We start from the raw sequence: 16,424 nt of genomic DNA on the forward strand, positions 1-16,424 counted from the left end.
GATGGAGATGATCGTTGTCGGTTTTTTATTTTTGTGCATAACTCGTTCTTGCAACTCACACCTCATTCTCTCGCACGTTCTTGAAGAGACGCATCGTAATGTTTACAACAGTGGTCATATATAGGATACAAGATCTGAGGAAGATAGATCGAGTCAGCTATTCCACGCTCTCCTTCGTAAATCCGAAACAAAGCCTACAACTTCTGCTCACTCCAGGCCGGATCATTTCGTTTCTTTCCCCAACTCTTTCGTCAGTTCCTCCCATTCTCCTCCACTTGTCACGTCCGCCGTCGCGGAAGCAGCCTTCAATTTCTGCCGTTGTTCCGATTTCCATCTGATTAAGCCCAGTAAGCTATCTTCTTCTGTTCGATGCAGCTTCTTCTCGTAAAGATAGTATGCGAAGACGCCGGTGGAGAGTCCTAGAGCTACGTCTCCCCATCTACCCGAGCGGAGAGAAAAGAGAAGGGAGAGATCAATTCGGGATTCCAGAAAGAGCGAGGGACAGAGGCGTACTTTGAGATCAAGTAGATCCTTGAGGGGATCGTATAGGACATGTCGGAGAATCGGTAGTGAGAGGTTGAGAGAAGAGAGATGAGAGATCGCGTCGAAACTTCTTGATCTGGACCATTCACTCGCTACAGCATAGCTATCCGATTCAGCGTTTATTCAGGCTCGAACAGACCTCGATACGCCCCTACACCCGACCCGACGCCTCGATACAGTCCTGAATCGTGAATCGTCAACTCGCTTCGTTCAACAACAAACACAGAACAATCGACTCAAACAGCGACGACGTTAGACGAGGATGTCGCAGATCCTGCTACATCAATGTTTCTGCATGTCACGGAAGAGTGGGACAGACGGGTCAACAGAACTAGTCGCAGTTGTCCCGTGCGGTCACGTTCTCCACAAAGTCAGTCTTCCTCTCTCCTCTTAGCCTGCCGCGAGCTAGACTGATGGGGAAGGCGAATTGACCAGTCGTGTCTGAAAGAGTGGTGGACGAACAAACAAGGCAAAGAACGTTGTCCGAGTTGCAGCACTTCGATCAAAGTTTCGACGAGAAATCCCGGTTTCGTCAGTTTGTTCGGATTGAACCCTTACACCGACGGCAAAGGAGGATCGGACGTCGTACCTAGTTCGGATGGGATGACGCAGGATACGCAGCAGATGATCGAGACGATTCAGAGGAGACGAGCGAAGGGGAAAGGGAGAATGGTCGTTCATGATGACGAGGAGGAAGAGGAAACGGACAGTCAGGCGGTAGCGAAGAGAAACAAGGAGCTATTGGAAGCACTGAAGGAGGTCGAGGACTACAAGAAACATTCCCTCGAGCTCGAAGCCGAACTGAAGACAGCAGAAGACGAAATCGACTCCCTCCGAATCGAGAACGAAGGCCTTAACGAGGAACTCAGCAACCTCAACGCCGATATCTTAGAAGATGCACAAGACCTCAACGCTCGACTCGAAGAAGATGTGAAGAAATTGACAGTAAAGGTCGACAGTTTGAAAGGTAAATTGCGTAGTGCGAGAGAAAAGTTGGATGATGCGGATAGAAGAGCTCAGGAGAACAAGGAACGAATCAGGGATCTTGAGGAGAAGGTTGCGAATGAGGGAGATGAAGGGAGCAAGAGGATTGTCGAATTGGAGGGAAAGATCGACGATTTGGAACGTCAACTCATGCAGTGAGTCGCTCCCACGCACTCTCTTCTTAGATCTGGGACGCAAGCTAACCAATGTCGTGCTTGAGCGATTCAGTGCCAAGGGACAAACAGACAAACTCGAACTCGAAAGGGAACAAGCTCAAGCTCAAGCTCGAACGCGCATGGAGAAAATCGAAGAAGAGGCGAGGAGAAGGGTTCAACAGGCGCGAAAACACGAAGAGGAAGCGAGGAATGATCTGCTGAAGGAAAGAGACGTGACGGCAAAGGCGAGATTGGGCAACAAAAGTTGGGAATCCCGAGTCAGTATCCTTCTATCTTGAACGTCCCAGCGGATACTAACGACGGTTTTCTTTTCCGCGCTGTGACACAGTATTCGAAGCTACAGAAGAAGTACAAGGAGCTTCAGAGAAAGAAGGGCAAACCTATCCTTGATTCCGATTCAGATAATGATCTCGAAATCAACGACCAAGATCGACGTCGACATGAATCTCCAGCCCGGAAACCTCGTTCTCGGTCCGACTCGGGTCGTCAACCCCTCGCAACGACTTCTTCTCACAATTACCTTGCTTCTCCTTCTCCCCCTCCGCCTGCTTTCAAGGTCAAGAATCATTCTTCTCTCGTCTCTCCCGTCAAGAACTACCGAGCTGTTTCAATGCAACCACAAGTAGAGGAGGAGGAGGAGGACGACATCTATGCACCAGTTCCGCCAGAACCTGATACCGAAGACGACGAGGATAGTGAGATTGAAATCATGGAACCAACTCCTCTTGCCGCTATTACGTCTCGCTCTTCGAAATCCAATCAACTCGACTTCACTACTTCCCATGCTGAATCGACTCGTCCCTCTGGCCCAAGCACGATCGCGTCAAAGTATTTCTCCTCTTCTTCCTCGTCATCCGCCTCGTTGAATCGAAACCCTCTCCCCTCTCTCAGCAATACTTCGACGTCTACCGCGAGTGGATCAGGCATGCTGGGAAAGAGGCCGTTCGAGAGGAGTAAGAGTGACAAGTACTTGCCGGATTTCGGGAGGGAAGGAGTTGTGGTCCAGACGGGACCGAAGAATAAGATTCGGAGACTTGTATAGACCACAGAGAGACGTTTGTGTTGTCGATAGAGATAGAGTTCTCGTGTTGTTGTCATTATGAGCTCGATTACGAACGATTCACGAAAAAATGTGCGAACACTCTTTGCTTTTTCACGGAATTCGAGCAGCAAGTCCTGTGTGGAATGACCTCCGAGACTACGCTCGACGTCGCCAGGCTGCAAAGGATGAATCTCCGACAAGACGGAAGTCGGCAAAATCGCGAGAAGCGAATTTTTCGCTTCTTCACCTCTGCCTATACCATCAACCTGTGGAAACCTTACGAAACTCGTACAAGACTTTTCTCCGATCATGCTCAAGACTCTCCTCCAAATAGGTGAGCTGCAAGGCTTCTGCTTCCCTGACTGAACGTTTCATCTCCGACGCCCGTTTTCGGGTCGGCAGGCTAGGCTGTGAAGGACGCCCGAACTAAGACGGTAATTGACAAGACGACTTTCCGTAGCATGCGCAGTCTACCGCCTCACGAGCTCGCTCCTGATCACTCGACTTCGAGATCTAATTCGGCCTCGGACTCGCTACTTCGACCTACTCCCTCCCGAAATCGTCCAGATCATCCTGAACGAGGTCGACTTCCAACCTTACGGGAGGCGAAACCGTGACCTCTGTGCTCTCTGCCTGACTTCCAGGTATCTTCGATCTTTCGCGCAACCTCTTCTCCTCTCGAACATCGATCTTCGTTCGGCTACGAGGCGCCCGATTCACCGATACCTGGTCGAGAATAATTCCGCGGCAGCGATTTCTCAAGTTCGAACTCTCTCCTTTGGCGGTGCCAACTCCTTTAAACCCGATTCTAGCTCCTACGACGAATCCCTTCTCAGAAGTCTCAACAATTTGGCTCGGGTCGCAACACGTCTGAGCGAGCTCTCTTGCTCCTATCGCCTCAAGCTTTTGGACCCTTTCTTCGGGTCTAGTGAGTTTCTTTCGTTGACGGTATGGGTTTGACTCCCAACTAATTATCCCTCCTGTGTACAGAGCTTACAACACTCTCGCTGAACGACATTTCCGTCGATATCGTTTACCTGACGTTTCCAATGCTCAAATACCTGGGTCTTCAGCGATGTTTCTTGAACCTACGATTCGACTTCCCTCGACTTCCGTCCCTCCAACATGTCTTCTACGAGCCTCCGAAGTGGTCCGAGACCCCTCACCAAAGGCAGGTCATCAAAAATCTCGCGTCGAAGCTTTCTTCGATCACGTTACCACTCTCATCCGCCGAGACGTTTGAACCCATATTCGCAACGAATCCATCACTCTCTCGACTCTACCTCACACGCCAGACTGACCCTCGCAAAGCCTATCGAAACGATTTCCTCCGATCTGTACAACACCTACGCCTCTTCAAATGGTATACTATGGAAGAGGCGAAGGATTGGGCGAGAGCGATGAGACAGGCAAAGACGCTGGAGACTCTCATTGTCCCGTCAATAATGCCAAAGTTCTCACAAGCGGTTTTGAAGGAGATAGTCGAAACCTGTCAACGTCGGGGGGTCGAGGTTTTCTTCCATGAAACGGGGAACAGAAGCAAGGACAGCTTTTGGGACTTTGTACCTCTCTCGTTCGTAGACAAGGCGGAGAAACGTCACGCGGAGTTAACTGGGCAGGCAGAATAGGCAGAAGAGAGAAGGAATCGAGACATCAGAGGAGAACTGAAACGCTTCCGAATTGTTTTCCGGTTGGAGTCTGTTTTTTCAGCTGTAGCTAATGTACTTTTGCTATACTATATTCCCTTCCGTCTGCAGGGCGGGTCTCCAGCCTCCGCTGCTTCGGAACCCGAGGTCACGATAGAGCGAAACGATAATCTGCAGTTCGCACGCTTCTCGAGTTTCGTTCGACTTCGCAACGATATTTTTTCCCATAGTATAGCTATGGCTGCGTTCTCACAAGACTAGTTATGCAGGCGAGCTGCTATGGCTACGCTGCAAATCCGCAATCGAGACGACAGAGCAGGTCGACGCTCTCAGCCGGCGAAGAATATCTCTCTTTCTTCCAATCCGAGCTCGACTTTCTCCCATCCCCGCTTTCGCCTTCAGTCCGATATGCCTACTTTCTCCTTACCTCAACCAGCGCCTCCTCCCAAGAAGAGCCAACAATCGACTGATCCTTCCGACACTCCGAGTGGAGCTCGACCAACCTCCTACGACGACACTTTCCGAGGACGAGAAGCTCATTCCAAGTTCGCTGATCCTTGCGCACAGGCTCGAGAGGTAAGTACACGCCTAGGAGAGTTGGGCAGAGAATGAAGAGGAGCTAATTGATCAAGAGTCCTCCTCATCGCGCATCTACAGGAAAGCATGAAGTGTTTGGATAGACATAGTTATGACAAGCCAAAGTGTACAGAGGTGAGCCTACAAACTGCTCTCTCATTTGTAACTCGCAGTGTGCTGATCGAGTGAACTTGCTCGTGTGCCAATCCAGTTCTTTCAAGCCGTGAGTTTACGAAACGTTTCCAGGTAGAGTATAGCTCTTACTGACGTGCATGCGAGCGATCCATCCGACCCGTTCCAAGTATCGAGATTGCAAAAAGGAATGGGTTAGTTTCGCTTTCTCTTTCACTCGGCCCGTCCTCTATTAATGCAGGCTGATATCCGATGGATTCACGGACAGCTCAACCAACGACGAGAAGATCGGAGAGCAGGAAAGGATGTCGCATGAGCGAGTATTGCGTGAGTGTTCGTACCGCAAAAGAGAATCGTCACGAATTGCTAACTCGCTCTACTTTCGCTGCCTCTCAGGACTATCGGACTCTCACCACTGTAGCAACATGACGAAATTACTGAATATGTAACTGAATAAGCACTGCAATCTGTTTCCTCTATCGAGAACATACGATTGGCTAGTAAACTCTCTTCTCGTTCGCAACCCTCTTCGCAAACTTTCCCGGTCCGAATTCCCTCTGTCCGAGCGCCTTGTCGACGACTTTCATTCCTTCGATAACTTTCTCCTCTTCTCCCCATCCGCCGACAAGCTGAATCCCGACTGGCAAACCTTCCATTTCTTCCGCGTCGTAGATCCTCTTGACTGCTGGAGTCTCGAACGAAGCGCCGTACACTCTTCCTTCGACGAGTTTCGAGCCCCGAGTCGGGGAAGAAGCAGAGATTTTGTCGTAGAATTCGGGAGTGAGCGCATCGAGAGTCGGGGAAACGCGAGTGACGGGGATCAGTCCGACAGCCGAGTCGACTACGTTGTAGAGGATGGTACCTGGATTGATCAAGGAGTCTCAGCTACGTGCTTGGAGTATGGGGGAAAGTAGAAGAGGCGTCCGCACCGATTGCTAGAGGCGATAGATCCCATGTCTGTCCATGTTTCAAGGCGGGAGTAGCTTGCGTCGAACACAGGACAAAGTCGAGGTTGTTGTCTTGGAAGACCTACACGAGCGGATCAGAGCAGTAGTAAGCATGACTCGAAAGATCACATTCAACTGTGGAAATTACCTCTTTCCTGAACTTGGTAACGTATTCATCTCTGGTGGGAGATTACACCACTCATAATCAGCTACACTATACTGTCAACGTTGTAGGTAGTGAATGCCTACCTCTTGTGCTGCCAAGCTTGCATCTCCAGAGCCGATTTCCTTCGACTCGCCCTCAGCAATCTCGCCATCTTATCGTCTCCGAGCCAGTTCTCCGCTATATATCCCAGCAAGCTTCGGAGGAACCAAGGGAGTTTCGGGCCGATCGTGACGAGGAAGAGAGATGATTCTTGTGGGTCTCCCATGAGGTTCGCGAGAAGTGGCTCGTCTGGAACGTAGCGAGTCTGGTCAGTCATTGTCGTGATGTGAAGTGCTCGAGAAAGACTCACAGCCATTCGCAGAAGTGAGCGCGACAAAGATCTCCATTGCTTCGATAGCTGCTCTCGGATCGTCAAAAGTCAGAAGTCGATCCGTGTTGGAGAGTGGTGAAAGTCACGCACCATTCGGAGAAGGGATCTCGACGACCTCGTGACCTTGTTTGCGAAGTGCTTCGACAGTCTCGAGAACTGCTCGCGAACAGGCAGGAGAAGCGTGACAGAATCCATCTGGTGTCAAACGAATGTGAGCTCTTTTCACTCGCTCGCGATCATTGACGACCCACCAGTCAGGTAGTAACCAAACTTGAGCTTCTTCTGGAGCTCGACCTGCTGATACCCTGCACTTCTCACTTCTTCGAACTTCCCCAAACCTTCAGCCTTGACCCTTTCGAAAACGACCTTTGTCAACAATTCCACGTCCTCTACCGATCGCCCCATCGGCCCCATTGACGACTTAATAGCGTCAAACCCGTGATTCGTGCTTCTGCATCCCTTACTCGGGTATCGCTGCGTCGTAGGTTTCAAAGCGAAACAACCCGAGAAGTGACAAGGAATTCGAAGAGATCCTCCGACGTCGCTACCGAATCCGAGAGCAGATCCATCAGAAGCCAACAAGGCGGCTTCTCCTCCTGAAGATCCACCGGAAATTCGTTCGGGGTCGTAAGGGTTTCGAGTGATACCGAAGAGAGGGTTCGCGCATTCGAACGAAAGCATGGTTTGCGGCACGTTTGTCTTTGCCAAAGGAATTCCACCTGAAGCGCGGACGATCGAGACGAGGGTAGCATCAGCAGTTGGCGGGTGGTTCTTCTGGCTGTGGATCGGAAGCGGCGAAGGAGTGACAGGAAGAAAAGAAAAGAAAGATCAGTTGAGCTCATGCATTCGGCAAGTAAATAGCAGATACAGGACATACTGAGTGAATCCCATGGTAGAATCGACACCTTTGATATCAATCTGATCCTTGAACGAAACAGGAACACCATGAACTGTCGACGAATGCGAAAGTCAGAGAATTGCCTTCGCCAGGCAGGAACAGTTGCTTAGCTTACGAGGACCCTTGATCTGACCAGTCTTCTCAAACTCCTCGTCTAGATCCATAGCCGTCTTCAAGGCGGGAGAGAACAAGATCTCTGTCAAGTTGTTGCAGCGTTTCTGCGAAGCAATCGCACTCTTGATGAACGTGAGCATGACGTTGGTTGCATTCCATCCCGCCTTCTTCGACTTGATCCTGAATATACAGACACTGCGTCAGAGATAGAGCTGAAGGAAGACACAGAGGAGGGAGAGAACGCACGATTCGACGATTTGAGCTGCATTCGAAGCTAGGATTTCCGCTTCGAGCTCGGGGTTCAACCGGTCTGCGTACCTTTCTACGAGTCGCTCTGACTGTTCGATTTCGATGAAGCGTTCTTCACTGCACTCACAGGAGGAAGACGAAGCGGGAAGTGGGGAGGGAAAGAAAGATCGCCGTCAGTTAGAGGCTACAGGAGTCGAGAGCTCGAGACTTCAATAGCGGAAGGTCGAACTCACTCTTTCGCAGCTCTGGCGAGCTTCCACTCTGAGGAAGAGAACAACATCGTAACGGGAAGAGGCGTGAGAAAGCCGATAGCCGGTCGATCAGTCGAACAGGACGATGTGAGGGCGGACCAGCGGTAAGCGATAGCTTGACGTTCGAAAAGTGTATGCTAGCCGCTCAAGGAGCAGAAATCGAATCGTGGTCGCGAGGTGACGGTGCGAAAGGAACGATTTCGAAACGAGTTGCTCCTCTCCATCTCACGATACCCTCGCTTTCGACTCCGCAACCAGGACAGCTACTACAGAAGTTAGAACGAGCTGAGCAGACCTTCGGCGTAACAACAACGTGGTTCAGACCGATTCAACGTTGATCAAAAATGCCTCGTTCACCTTCTCCGACACACTCGCACTCGTCGAAGCGCCGCAGATACACAGATGTAGATGCCTCGCCAACCTCTTCGAGCGGTAGGAGAGACAGGGATAGATACCGAGAGAGGGAGCGGGACCGCGAGGACGATTACGATCGAAGGTCAAGCAGTAGGAGGGACAGAGATCGCGAAAGCAGTAGGAGGTACGAGGAAGATAGACATCACAGATCATCGAGGTCATCGAGGCATCACGACGACGATGAGCGAGGGGATCGAGATTCTCATTACTCTCGAAGGTCGGAATACTCTTCGTCCTCGAGGCGGACTCGAGACTATGATGATGACCGGGACTACGATAGGAGGAGAGAAGACGGCTCATCGAGAAGACGGGATCATCACAGAGAAGACGAGGATTCTTCGAGACGTCGAGACCGCGAAAGGAGGAGGACTCGTTCGCCTTCTTTGGCTCGTTCTTCGACTAGACAAGATTCACACCCTCCGAAAGCTTCGACAAATGGACACGTCGATTCTCCTCTTCGCAATTCAGCCCCTGGTTCAGCTTCCCCAATGCCCACCGCACCTTCAACCGCTCCGGATTCAGGTGCCGCTGCCGCCGAGGAAGAGAAGAAACGACTCAAGAGGGAGAAGCTCGAAGCTTGGAAGAAGAAGAAAGCAGAGGAAGCTGCTGCCTCAAGCTCGAAACCCGCAACTCCCATGCTCAATTCCCCAAGTTCTGTCTCTACCACTCCTGCCCTTACTCCTTCAAATGCATCTACACTCGCGAAACCTCCTGTCTCCTCTGGACTACCGGCAAAACCCATCACTGTCGCTCCTTCCGCTTCTCTCCCTTCGAAACCGGTCTCGACCCTTCCACCCTCGTCGAGTGTCTCGAAATCGACTACTGCGAAACCCCTCGGCGGTTCCCCAGCCGATGCAACTGCCGCGGCCGCAGCCGCAGCCGCAGCGATTGCTTCTCGACTAGGAACGACTACCTTCTCTCCCTTCAACAACAAGAACGCCGCTTTCCAAAAATCTCACGCTCTTCCGACCGTCGCTGGTCTACCGAACAAACCTACGTTCTCGTTTGGAGCTGGAGCTGGAGCTGCGGTCAAGAACCAGTTGGCTCGAGGGGGGATGAAGATGGGAGGAGAGGATGACGATGCAGGAACGAAGAAGATTGGAATGATCAAATTCGACGACTCGGCTGTTGCTGGAGCTGGTGGAGGCGATGATACTGCAGAGGATGACGACGACGAGGAGGATCTTGAGGGAGGAGCGAGTTATAAAGGTGGAGCCGAAGCGAGGGAGAAACGAATGCGAGAGATTCAAGAATCAGAGGAGAATCGAGAAGGAGGAGGAACACCGGAAGTCAAAATGGAGGTCGACGAGGAGAAGCCTACGGAGGATGTCGAAATGGAAGATGATACTCCGGTTAAAGAAGAAACAGTTGCCGAGGAAGAAGAGGAGGAAGATGAATTGGACGCTTTCATGAGCCAAGTCAACAAGCAGGTCAAGAATGTCGACAAGGAAGATCGAAAGAAACAGATTGGCGGAAAGAGGGGAGCTGACGAGGTTATCATGAAGAATGGGGAAGAAGCGGGAGAGGAAGAAGAGGAAATTGAGGAAGAGAACACTGGAATGACGGCGAAGGACATCTTGGCGTGAGCTCATTCGTTACTCTCGCTCTCTTAACTTGTGACTGATCTCTCGGATCTGTCAGTCTCGCTGCGAAGAACGTCAAAAAGGGACGAGAACTGAAAGCTCCCGACCACAAAAAGATCGATTACCTCCCTTTCCGAAAAGCTTTCTACACTGCTCCTCCCGAAGTCGAAGAGTTGACACCTGAAGAGGTAGACGTGTTGCGATTGGAGATGGACGACATCAAGATTCGAGGTGCTGATCCTCCAAAGCCCGCGACGAAGTGGAGTTATTTCGGTTTACCTGCTGCCTGGTAAGTTTCATCCCTTGACTCTCGCTTAAGCCATCTAAACTGACAGTGCGTGGTCTCCTCGAATCAGTATCGACGTGATCAAGGGACTCGAATACGTCGCCCCGACTTCTATTCAAGCTCAAGCGATTCCCGCCATCATGTCTGGTCGAGATATCATTGGAGTAGCGAAGACGGGATCCGGAAAGACGATGGCGTTCATCCTACCCATGTTCCGTCACATCAAGGATCAACCTCCACTTCGACCGATGGACGGACCTGTCGCGATGATCATGACTCCGACTCGAGAATTGGCGACTCAGATCTACAAAGAGTGCAAACCGTTCTTGAAAGCTCTCGGTCTTCGAGTAAGTTCAGCTTTCTGTCTCGCGGATCGGAAACGGAGTCTGAAAATCTCTTCACCGACAGGCTTCTTGCGCTTATGGAGGAATGCCGCTCAAAGACAACATCGCCGACATGAAACGAGGATCAGAAGTGATCGTCTGTACTCCTGGGCGAATGATCGAACTCTTGACGACCAACTCGGGACGATTGATCAACTTGCAGCGAGTTACTTATCTCGTTCTTGATGAAGCGGATCGAATGTTTGACATGGGTTTCGAACCTCAAGTGAGTCTTCTCTCCGGACCAGCTTTGCTAGTCTGAGCTGATGTCAACTGATACTCGCAGGTCATGAAAATCATTGGTCAAATTCGACCTGATCGTCAAACGGTTCTCTTCTCGGCTACTTTCCCTCGTCAGATGGAGGCTCTCGCTCGCAAGGTTCTTCGTCGTCCTCTCGAGATCACCGTCGGAGGTCGATCCGTCGTTGCTGATACAATCACTCAAGTTGTTGAAGTTCGAGCCGAAGATACGAAATTCAATCGAATGCTCGAATTACTCGGAAAGCTCTTCAACGAGGAGGAGGATGCTCGAGCTCTGGTCTTCGTCGAACGTCAAGAGAGTGCCGACAAACTCTTCGTCGAGCTCAAGAACAAGAACTACACCTGCATGCCTCTTCACGGTGGTCGAGAGCAAGTCGATCGAGATCAAACCATCGTCGACTTCAAGAACGGTTCTTGTCCGATCGTCATCGCTACTTCGGTCGCCGCTCGTGGACTCGACGTTAAACAGCTCAAGATGGTCATTCAGTACGACGTTCCGAATCACATGGAGGATTACGTTCATCGAGCTGGAAGAACTGGTCGAGCAGGGAACAAGGGTACTTGTATCACGTTCGTCACTCCCGAACAGGAGAGGTACTCGGTGGATATCCTCAAAGCTCTCCAAGCCTCGAATGCTGAAGTTCCCGCCGAATTGAAAACGATGGCTGAAGGTTCGTTCTTCTCTTCCGTCTCAATCCGCTCAACCATCGTACTAATTTCTCGTTTCGCTCGCTTAGCTTTCGCCGAGAAGGTCAAGGCCGGAAAGGAGAAGGCGTCTGGATCCGGATTTGGAGGAAAAGGTCTCGAGAAACTCGACGACGAACGTGCTGCCGCTTCTCGAGCCGAACGAGCTGCGTACGGAGAGTTTGGAGCTCCTGCGGGCGAGAAGAAGGCGGGCGAGGAAGGAGCAGAAGAGGAAGAGGGAGGAGACAACACGGCTCAGAACGTCGCCGACTTGGAGATCGAAATCATGAGAGGACCCGCCCCTGATCTACAGAAGGGCAAAGTCGCACCTGCTGGAGGAGGAGTCACAGTCACGACCGATGCAACCAAGTTGGCCGACGAAGCAGCGAAAAAAGCGGAGCAAGATGCTTTGGCTGCAGGGTGAGTCCTCCACTCTCCCCCTCTGTGTTTCACTCAGCGATTAATTGACACCGGATGAACGGCATAGGAAATCCGCCGCTACTGCTGCAGCCGAAGCTGTTCGAGCGAAATTCAACGCGATGCTCAAAAGTCGGCGCGCACCTCCTGCCGAACCCGACAACTCGACCGAAGCAGCTCGTCGTCGAGATCCCGATGCTACCGATTATCACGTGAGTTGACTGTCGAGAGTCTCTCTTCCTCGTTCATTTCGAGCTGACTCTCGCTCGTTCTGCACAGGCAGTCGTCTGGATCAACGACTACCCTCAAAAGGCTCGATGGAAGGTCACGAACAAGGATACTATGGTTCACGTGAGCTTTGTCACTCTCCTTTCATCGAAGCTATCCTCATCAACGGAGTTCGTTCTCCTCTCGTTTCTTCACAGTTTGTCGAAAGTACGGGAGCTTCGATCACGAACAAAGGTATCTTCTACGAACCCGGCAAAGAACCTGGACCGAACGATCTACCGAAATTGCATTTGCTCATCGAATCGAACGAAGAGTTCCGAGTGAGTACACAGTTTACTTTTCGCTCCAAGCGACCCGTCTTGCTAACTCGCTCACCGACAACGCTCTGTAGGTCAAACACGCGATTGCCGAGATCAAGCAAGCCCTCATCGAGGGAGCGACCATGGCTCTCGAGGTTCGTTCCCTCCTCTCTTCTCTCTTCTCCCCCTCTTTCTTACCAATACTGACCCTTCCGTTCTCGACAGGCGGAACAACGACAACCGATCGGTGGAGGAGGAGGAGCAGCTGCAGGTCGTTACAACGTGGTATGATCATTCATTTTCCTCTCTCGTCCTTATTATCTCTCCGAGCGAAATACATTGAATTCGAGACTTTTCTCCTGTTTGTTCATGCATTCATTCGTTCACTATCATCACCGAGATATCGTCCGTCGTGTCGGTTGGACGGAGAGGGCGTTGGTCAGGCAAGCTCTTTCCTTTCCCCCTCAAGTGTGTCGCTTCTTTCGGTCTGCTTTCATCTTTACACGCTTACCCTCACTCGATCTCCTTCAACTTACTGAGACCGTCATAGTGGAGCGATCCGCGCGATCTGATGCTAGTTCGAGAGCGGTGAGAATTTGGTGAGAATCTCATTCTTTCGCGTGGTTCGTGGCTTGTCCCTACCCTCTAAGACGAATCTCACCCTCTTAGATGAATCTCTGACGCCGTTGGGTATATCTGCGGCGCTCTGCCGAAGCTCAAGCCTAGAGGTAAGTCTTCCTCTGGGAAATCAAAATCGCTTGTCGCCCGAATACTAGGGCTGTGTTCGAATCTGCTGGAAGAGATCGGTTCCACGGGGCCACTACGAGGCGTCCAGACCATCTCTACTATTAAGATCAAGCGTGGGAGGCAGGGAGTGAGGGGAACGAGGGAAAGGAAGAAGGGAGCAAACTTTGAGCAAACCCATATTTGTTTAGTTTCTCTGAGTCGCCTGCAATGCAATGGTTTCTCCTTGGTGATATCGACGTGTCGCTGATTATCTTCCATTCGAGTCGACGGAAGCGCTGCCACTGCTTACATCGAAAAATCGCGAGGATTCCAAATTTCCGTCAGCGAATCGAATTTCCCTCTTCTCCTTCATCCCTTCACCTCGATTCTACTCGTCGTCTCGGGATCGCGCATCGGCTGATCCGACCATCGAATCTTTGTGAGTCTACATACATAGCCAGTCTCCATGGCTGTTCGCGTCGCGCTGAGCCAGCTAACGCTCTTTGACTCTGAATGGAGCACAGACCTCTGTATCGACCGAACCCTCCGTCCAATGAGCTTCGCAGTCCTTCCCCCCGAACTCCTAGGCGATATCTTCACCCACGCTACGGAGCCCGGAGACCTCTACCGAATCGCCCTCGTCTCGAAACTTTGGTATCACGAAGCGATGCCTCTCCTCTTCGAAGCGGTCTGCATCGACGCAGGGGACAGTGATACCAGGCTGGAGCAGGAAGTACTTCGAGGCGTGACATTCGGAACCTGGTCGATGGAGTTGGACGATTTCAAAGCGAAAATCGACAAGGACGACAAGAATCACGACGGTCTGATGCAAGCACTTCGCCGTGACCCACACGTCTCGCAATGGATCAAGCGGCTTGGTATCCATCTATACCACCCAGACCCGCCCAACTCCAAGGATACTTTCGTCGCCGATACCGTTCAAATCGTTCGCGCGAGTCAAAATCTGCAATTCCTCGAACTCCGCAACTTCTACGTCGAAGGCGACCACGACGAGAGTCAAATTCGAGACATTCTCAGCCACGTCTCTCCGAGCGTTGTCGAACTCGACGTCAGTCGAACGAGCCTCTCGACCGAAACGGTTCTCCATCTACTCTGCCGACTCCCGCAACTCAAAGTCCTCTTGCTCGGTGGCGGCTCCAGCATCGGCGAATGGAAACTACGTTCAATGACCTGCGAAATCCCTCACCTCGTTCACCTCGAGAAACTCGCGCTCACGTTTCCGTTCCGCGGCAAAGCATTCCTCAGAAAAATCCTTTCCCACACTCTCTCGCTCACCAGACTTCAATGCGATCCGCTCGCGGTTCAAGCCCTCCAGTTCCCTCTCCTCTCGACCGTCAAGGACCTCGTCATTTCCGGCAACTTCGCGACTTCCTTGGTGCTTTACACGCCTCGTCAATTCGTTAGGGATCTCGTCGCGACCCTCCAATTCTGCACGACTCTCAAGACCTTTGCATTAGTATCCGAAGAGAACAAAAAGGAGGAGGAACACGCAGAGACGGAGGAGGAGGACGACGACGACGACTCGGGCCTCGCCGAAACGTCAAAACTACTCGAAGAATTGAATTTTCTCCAGTACCTTCCTCGTACCGTCTGGGGACTCGGTCTGTTCAATCTCCCGCTCAGTCCCGAATACGTCCTCTCGTTCCTCCATCACGAAGCTTCGAGCGAGGTCAAGAAAGTGTGTTTGTCGTGCTTGAACGAGAAATGGTTCGAAGGCGACGAAGACGAGAGGGAGGCGAAGGAGGATGAAATCGAGGAAGTATGCCATGTGAAGGCGATCGATATCGAATGGTACAAGGAGGGGAAGATCGTAGTAAGTCGCATCGAAAGAAAGGGCGGTCAATGAGATGTTGGAAGATATGCACGAACGAATGTTGGCGGGAACGTTGACTCTTATGTTGAAGGTTGGAGATGGACCAGACCAGGAGATCAAATTGCCGCAAACGAGCTGAAGGAATGTGGTGGATTGAGGGGGAGAAAGATTGTAAAGGTTTTCTCTGTTTGTTTTCGTTTTTGAAGTGATTCCTTCTCTCCTTTCTCTCCGCTGCTCGAGCCGCTCTCGTGAGAGGGATCTGAAAGCCATATCGCCGTTCCACAGCTGTATCAACACCGGGTATCCAACTCCGCCTCGCTAAACCGTCCCAAATCTAGTTCAATTTCTTCGCTCGCTGCCGTCTTCGCTTCGCCTGTTTCGCCGCGAACGAGATCAGCTTGCCGTCTAATCGTCACCAACCAAAGAGGGTAACTCACCCTCCTAGCCGAGTGTTTCCTCGCAGTCTTTCCGGCTCCAGAGTTCCTCGAAACGGGCGACGACTTTTTCCTCATGCAACTCGGCATCTTGAACGTTCTCGTTTGTTGCAGTCCTCCAAATGCACTCCTCTGTTGTGTTTGCTCGATTCTCGGTAGCGTAGGAAGAGAGGGACGAAGGGAAAGAGATGAGAACGATCGGAGGAGAGAAGGAGCGGGGAGGGTGGTGCGGGTGAGAGGGCGGGCGGCCATAGTTAGGAGAGACCGTGCTAGGAGGTTGAGCATGATCGCGATGAGTTGATTGGTGGAGTGGAGGAGGAAGAGAGGAAGTTTCGGAATCTTGATCTTTCGTTTCTTCCTGCTCACTCTCGACCACTCAAAGTCGTCCAGACTCGCTCGTGATACGCTCTTAGGGCTATTGATCACCACCGGCTCAGCTCTGCGCGCTCGATTGAGATGTCTACAGTTCCCCTCCTCGCTTTTGATCCGAATCACGCTCTCTCTCGTCTCGACTACGCTCCCATCCATGCCGAGAAGGAGACTCATCAGGAAGAAGAGGAAACCCAGCTTTCAGGTACGCGTACTGCACCTTCTTCCGCCAGTCCATATCTCACGGATTCTTTCGCTAGAAAACCTCGAGTCTCTGTCGTGCCTCTATCTCGATCGATATGGTCAGGCTAAGCCATTTGGTGACCTTCCGCGGTGTAAATGCACCGGAAACTTTTTGAAGCCGAGACCTGGAGTGTATAGAGGTCACTTATCAGCCACGAGTCGTATAGCC

At 51.6% G+C, this 16,424-nt stretch overlaps 7 protein-coding genes across 7 annotated transcripts; 4 read left to right on the forward strand and 3 right to left on the reverse strand.

Annotated features, from left to right (window-relative positions):
• Nucleotides 1-222: 222 nt before the first annotated feature.
• NCE101 (Nce101p) lies at nt 223-554 on the reverse strand (the record flags this gene model as incomplete). Its single annotated transcript, XM_076631891.1, has 2 exons — nt 223-439; nt 514-554. 2 exons carry the CDS (start codon nt 552-554, stop codon nt 223-225), a joined length of 258 nt encoding a protein of 85 aa, XP_076488227.1.
• Nucleotides 555-805: 251 nt separating this feature from the next.
• On the forward strand, nt 806-2,745 carry JCM6883_006513 (uncharacterized protein; the record flags this gene model as incomplete). The annotated part of the gene is made up of 4 exons (XM_076631892.1): nt 806-913; nt 979-1,682; nt 1,756-1,960; nt 2,032-2,745. 4 exons carry the CDS (start codon nt 806-808, stop codon nt 2,743-2,745), a joined length of 1,731 nt encoding a protein of 576 aa, XP_076488228.1.
• Nucleotides 2,746-4,799: 2,054 nt separating this feature from the next.
• On the forward strand, nt 4,800-5,415 carry COX23 (Cox23p; the record flags this gene model as incomplete). Its single annotated transcript, XM_076631893.1, has 5 exons — nt 4,800-4,967; nt 5,049-5,102; nt 5,179-5,190; nt 5,270-5,293; nt 5,368-5,415. 5 exons carry the CDS (start codon nt 4,800-4,802, stop codon nt 5,413-5,415), a joined length of 306 nt encoding a protein of 101 aa, XP_076488229.1.
• Nucleotides 5,416-5,596: 181 nt separating this feature from the next.
• On the reverse strand, nt 5,597-8,123 carry JCM6883_006515 (uncharacterized protein; the record flags this gene model as incomplete). Its single annotated transcript, XM_076631894.1, has 11 exons — nt 5,597-5,961; nt 6,029-6,128; nt 6,195-6,225; nt 6,296-6,500; nt 6,562-6,609; nt 6,673-6,777; nt 6,834-7,360; nt 7,460-7,532; nt 7,596-7,774; nt 7,841-7,960; nt 8,077-8,123. The coding sequence occupies 11 exons, from the start codon at nt 8,121-8,123 to the stop codon at nt 5,597-5,599; spliced, it is 1,800 nt and encodes a 599-aa protein (XP_076488230.1).
• Nucleotides 8,124-8,438: 315 nt separating this feature from the next.
• Nucleotides 8,439-12,940, forward strand: JCM6883_006516 (uncharacterized protein; the record flags this gene model as incomplete). The annotated part of the gene is made up of 11 exons (XM_076631895.1): nt 8,439-10,090; nt 10,150-10,380; nt 10,448-10,724; nt 10,786-10,986; nt 11,047-11,692; nt 11,759-12,125; nt 12,193-12,334; nt 12,402-12,473; nt 12,548-12,670; nt 12,742-12,804; nt 12,875-12,940. 11 exons carry the CDS (start codon nt 8,439-8,441, stop codon nt 12,938-12,940), a joined length of 3,840 nt encoding a protein of 1,279 aa, XP_076488231.1.
• Nucleotides 12,941-13,928: 988 nt separating this feature from the next.
• On the forward strand, nt 13,929-15,242 carry JCM6883_006517 (F-box protein; the record flags this gene model as incomplete). The annotated part of the gene is made up of 1 exon (XM_076631896.1): nt 13,929-15,242. The coding sequence occupies one exon, from the start codon at nt 13,929-13,931 to the stop codon at nt 15,240-15,242; it is 1,314 nt and encodes a 437-aa protein (XP_076488232.1).
• A 301-nt stretch (nt 15,243-15,543) lies between these two features.
• On the reverse strand, nt 15,544-15,928 carry JCM6883_006518 (uncharacterized protein; the record flags this gene model as incomplete). The annotated part of the gene is made up of 2 exons (XM_076631897.1): nt 15,544-15,582; nt 15,647-15,928. 2 exons carry the CDS (start codon nt 15,926-15,928, stop codon nt 15,544-15,546), a joined length of 321 nt encoding a protein of 106 aa, XP_076488233.1.
• Nucleotides 15,929-16,424: the final 496 nt, after the last annotated feature.

This window comes from Sporobolomyces salmoneus, assembly GCF_050403485.1.
Source record: "Sporobolomyces salmoneus JCM6883 DNA, S_salmoneus_JCM6883_v1_ctg20, whole genome shotgun sequence".
Taxonomy (NCBI): Eukaryota; Fungi; Basidiomycota; class Microbotryomycetes; order Sporidiobolales; family Sporidiobolaceae; genus Sporobolomyces; species Sporobolomyces salmoneus.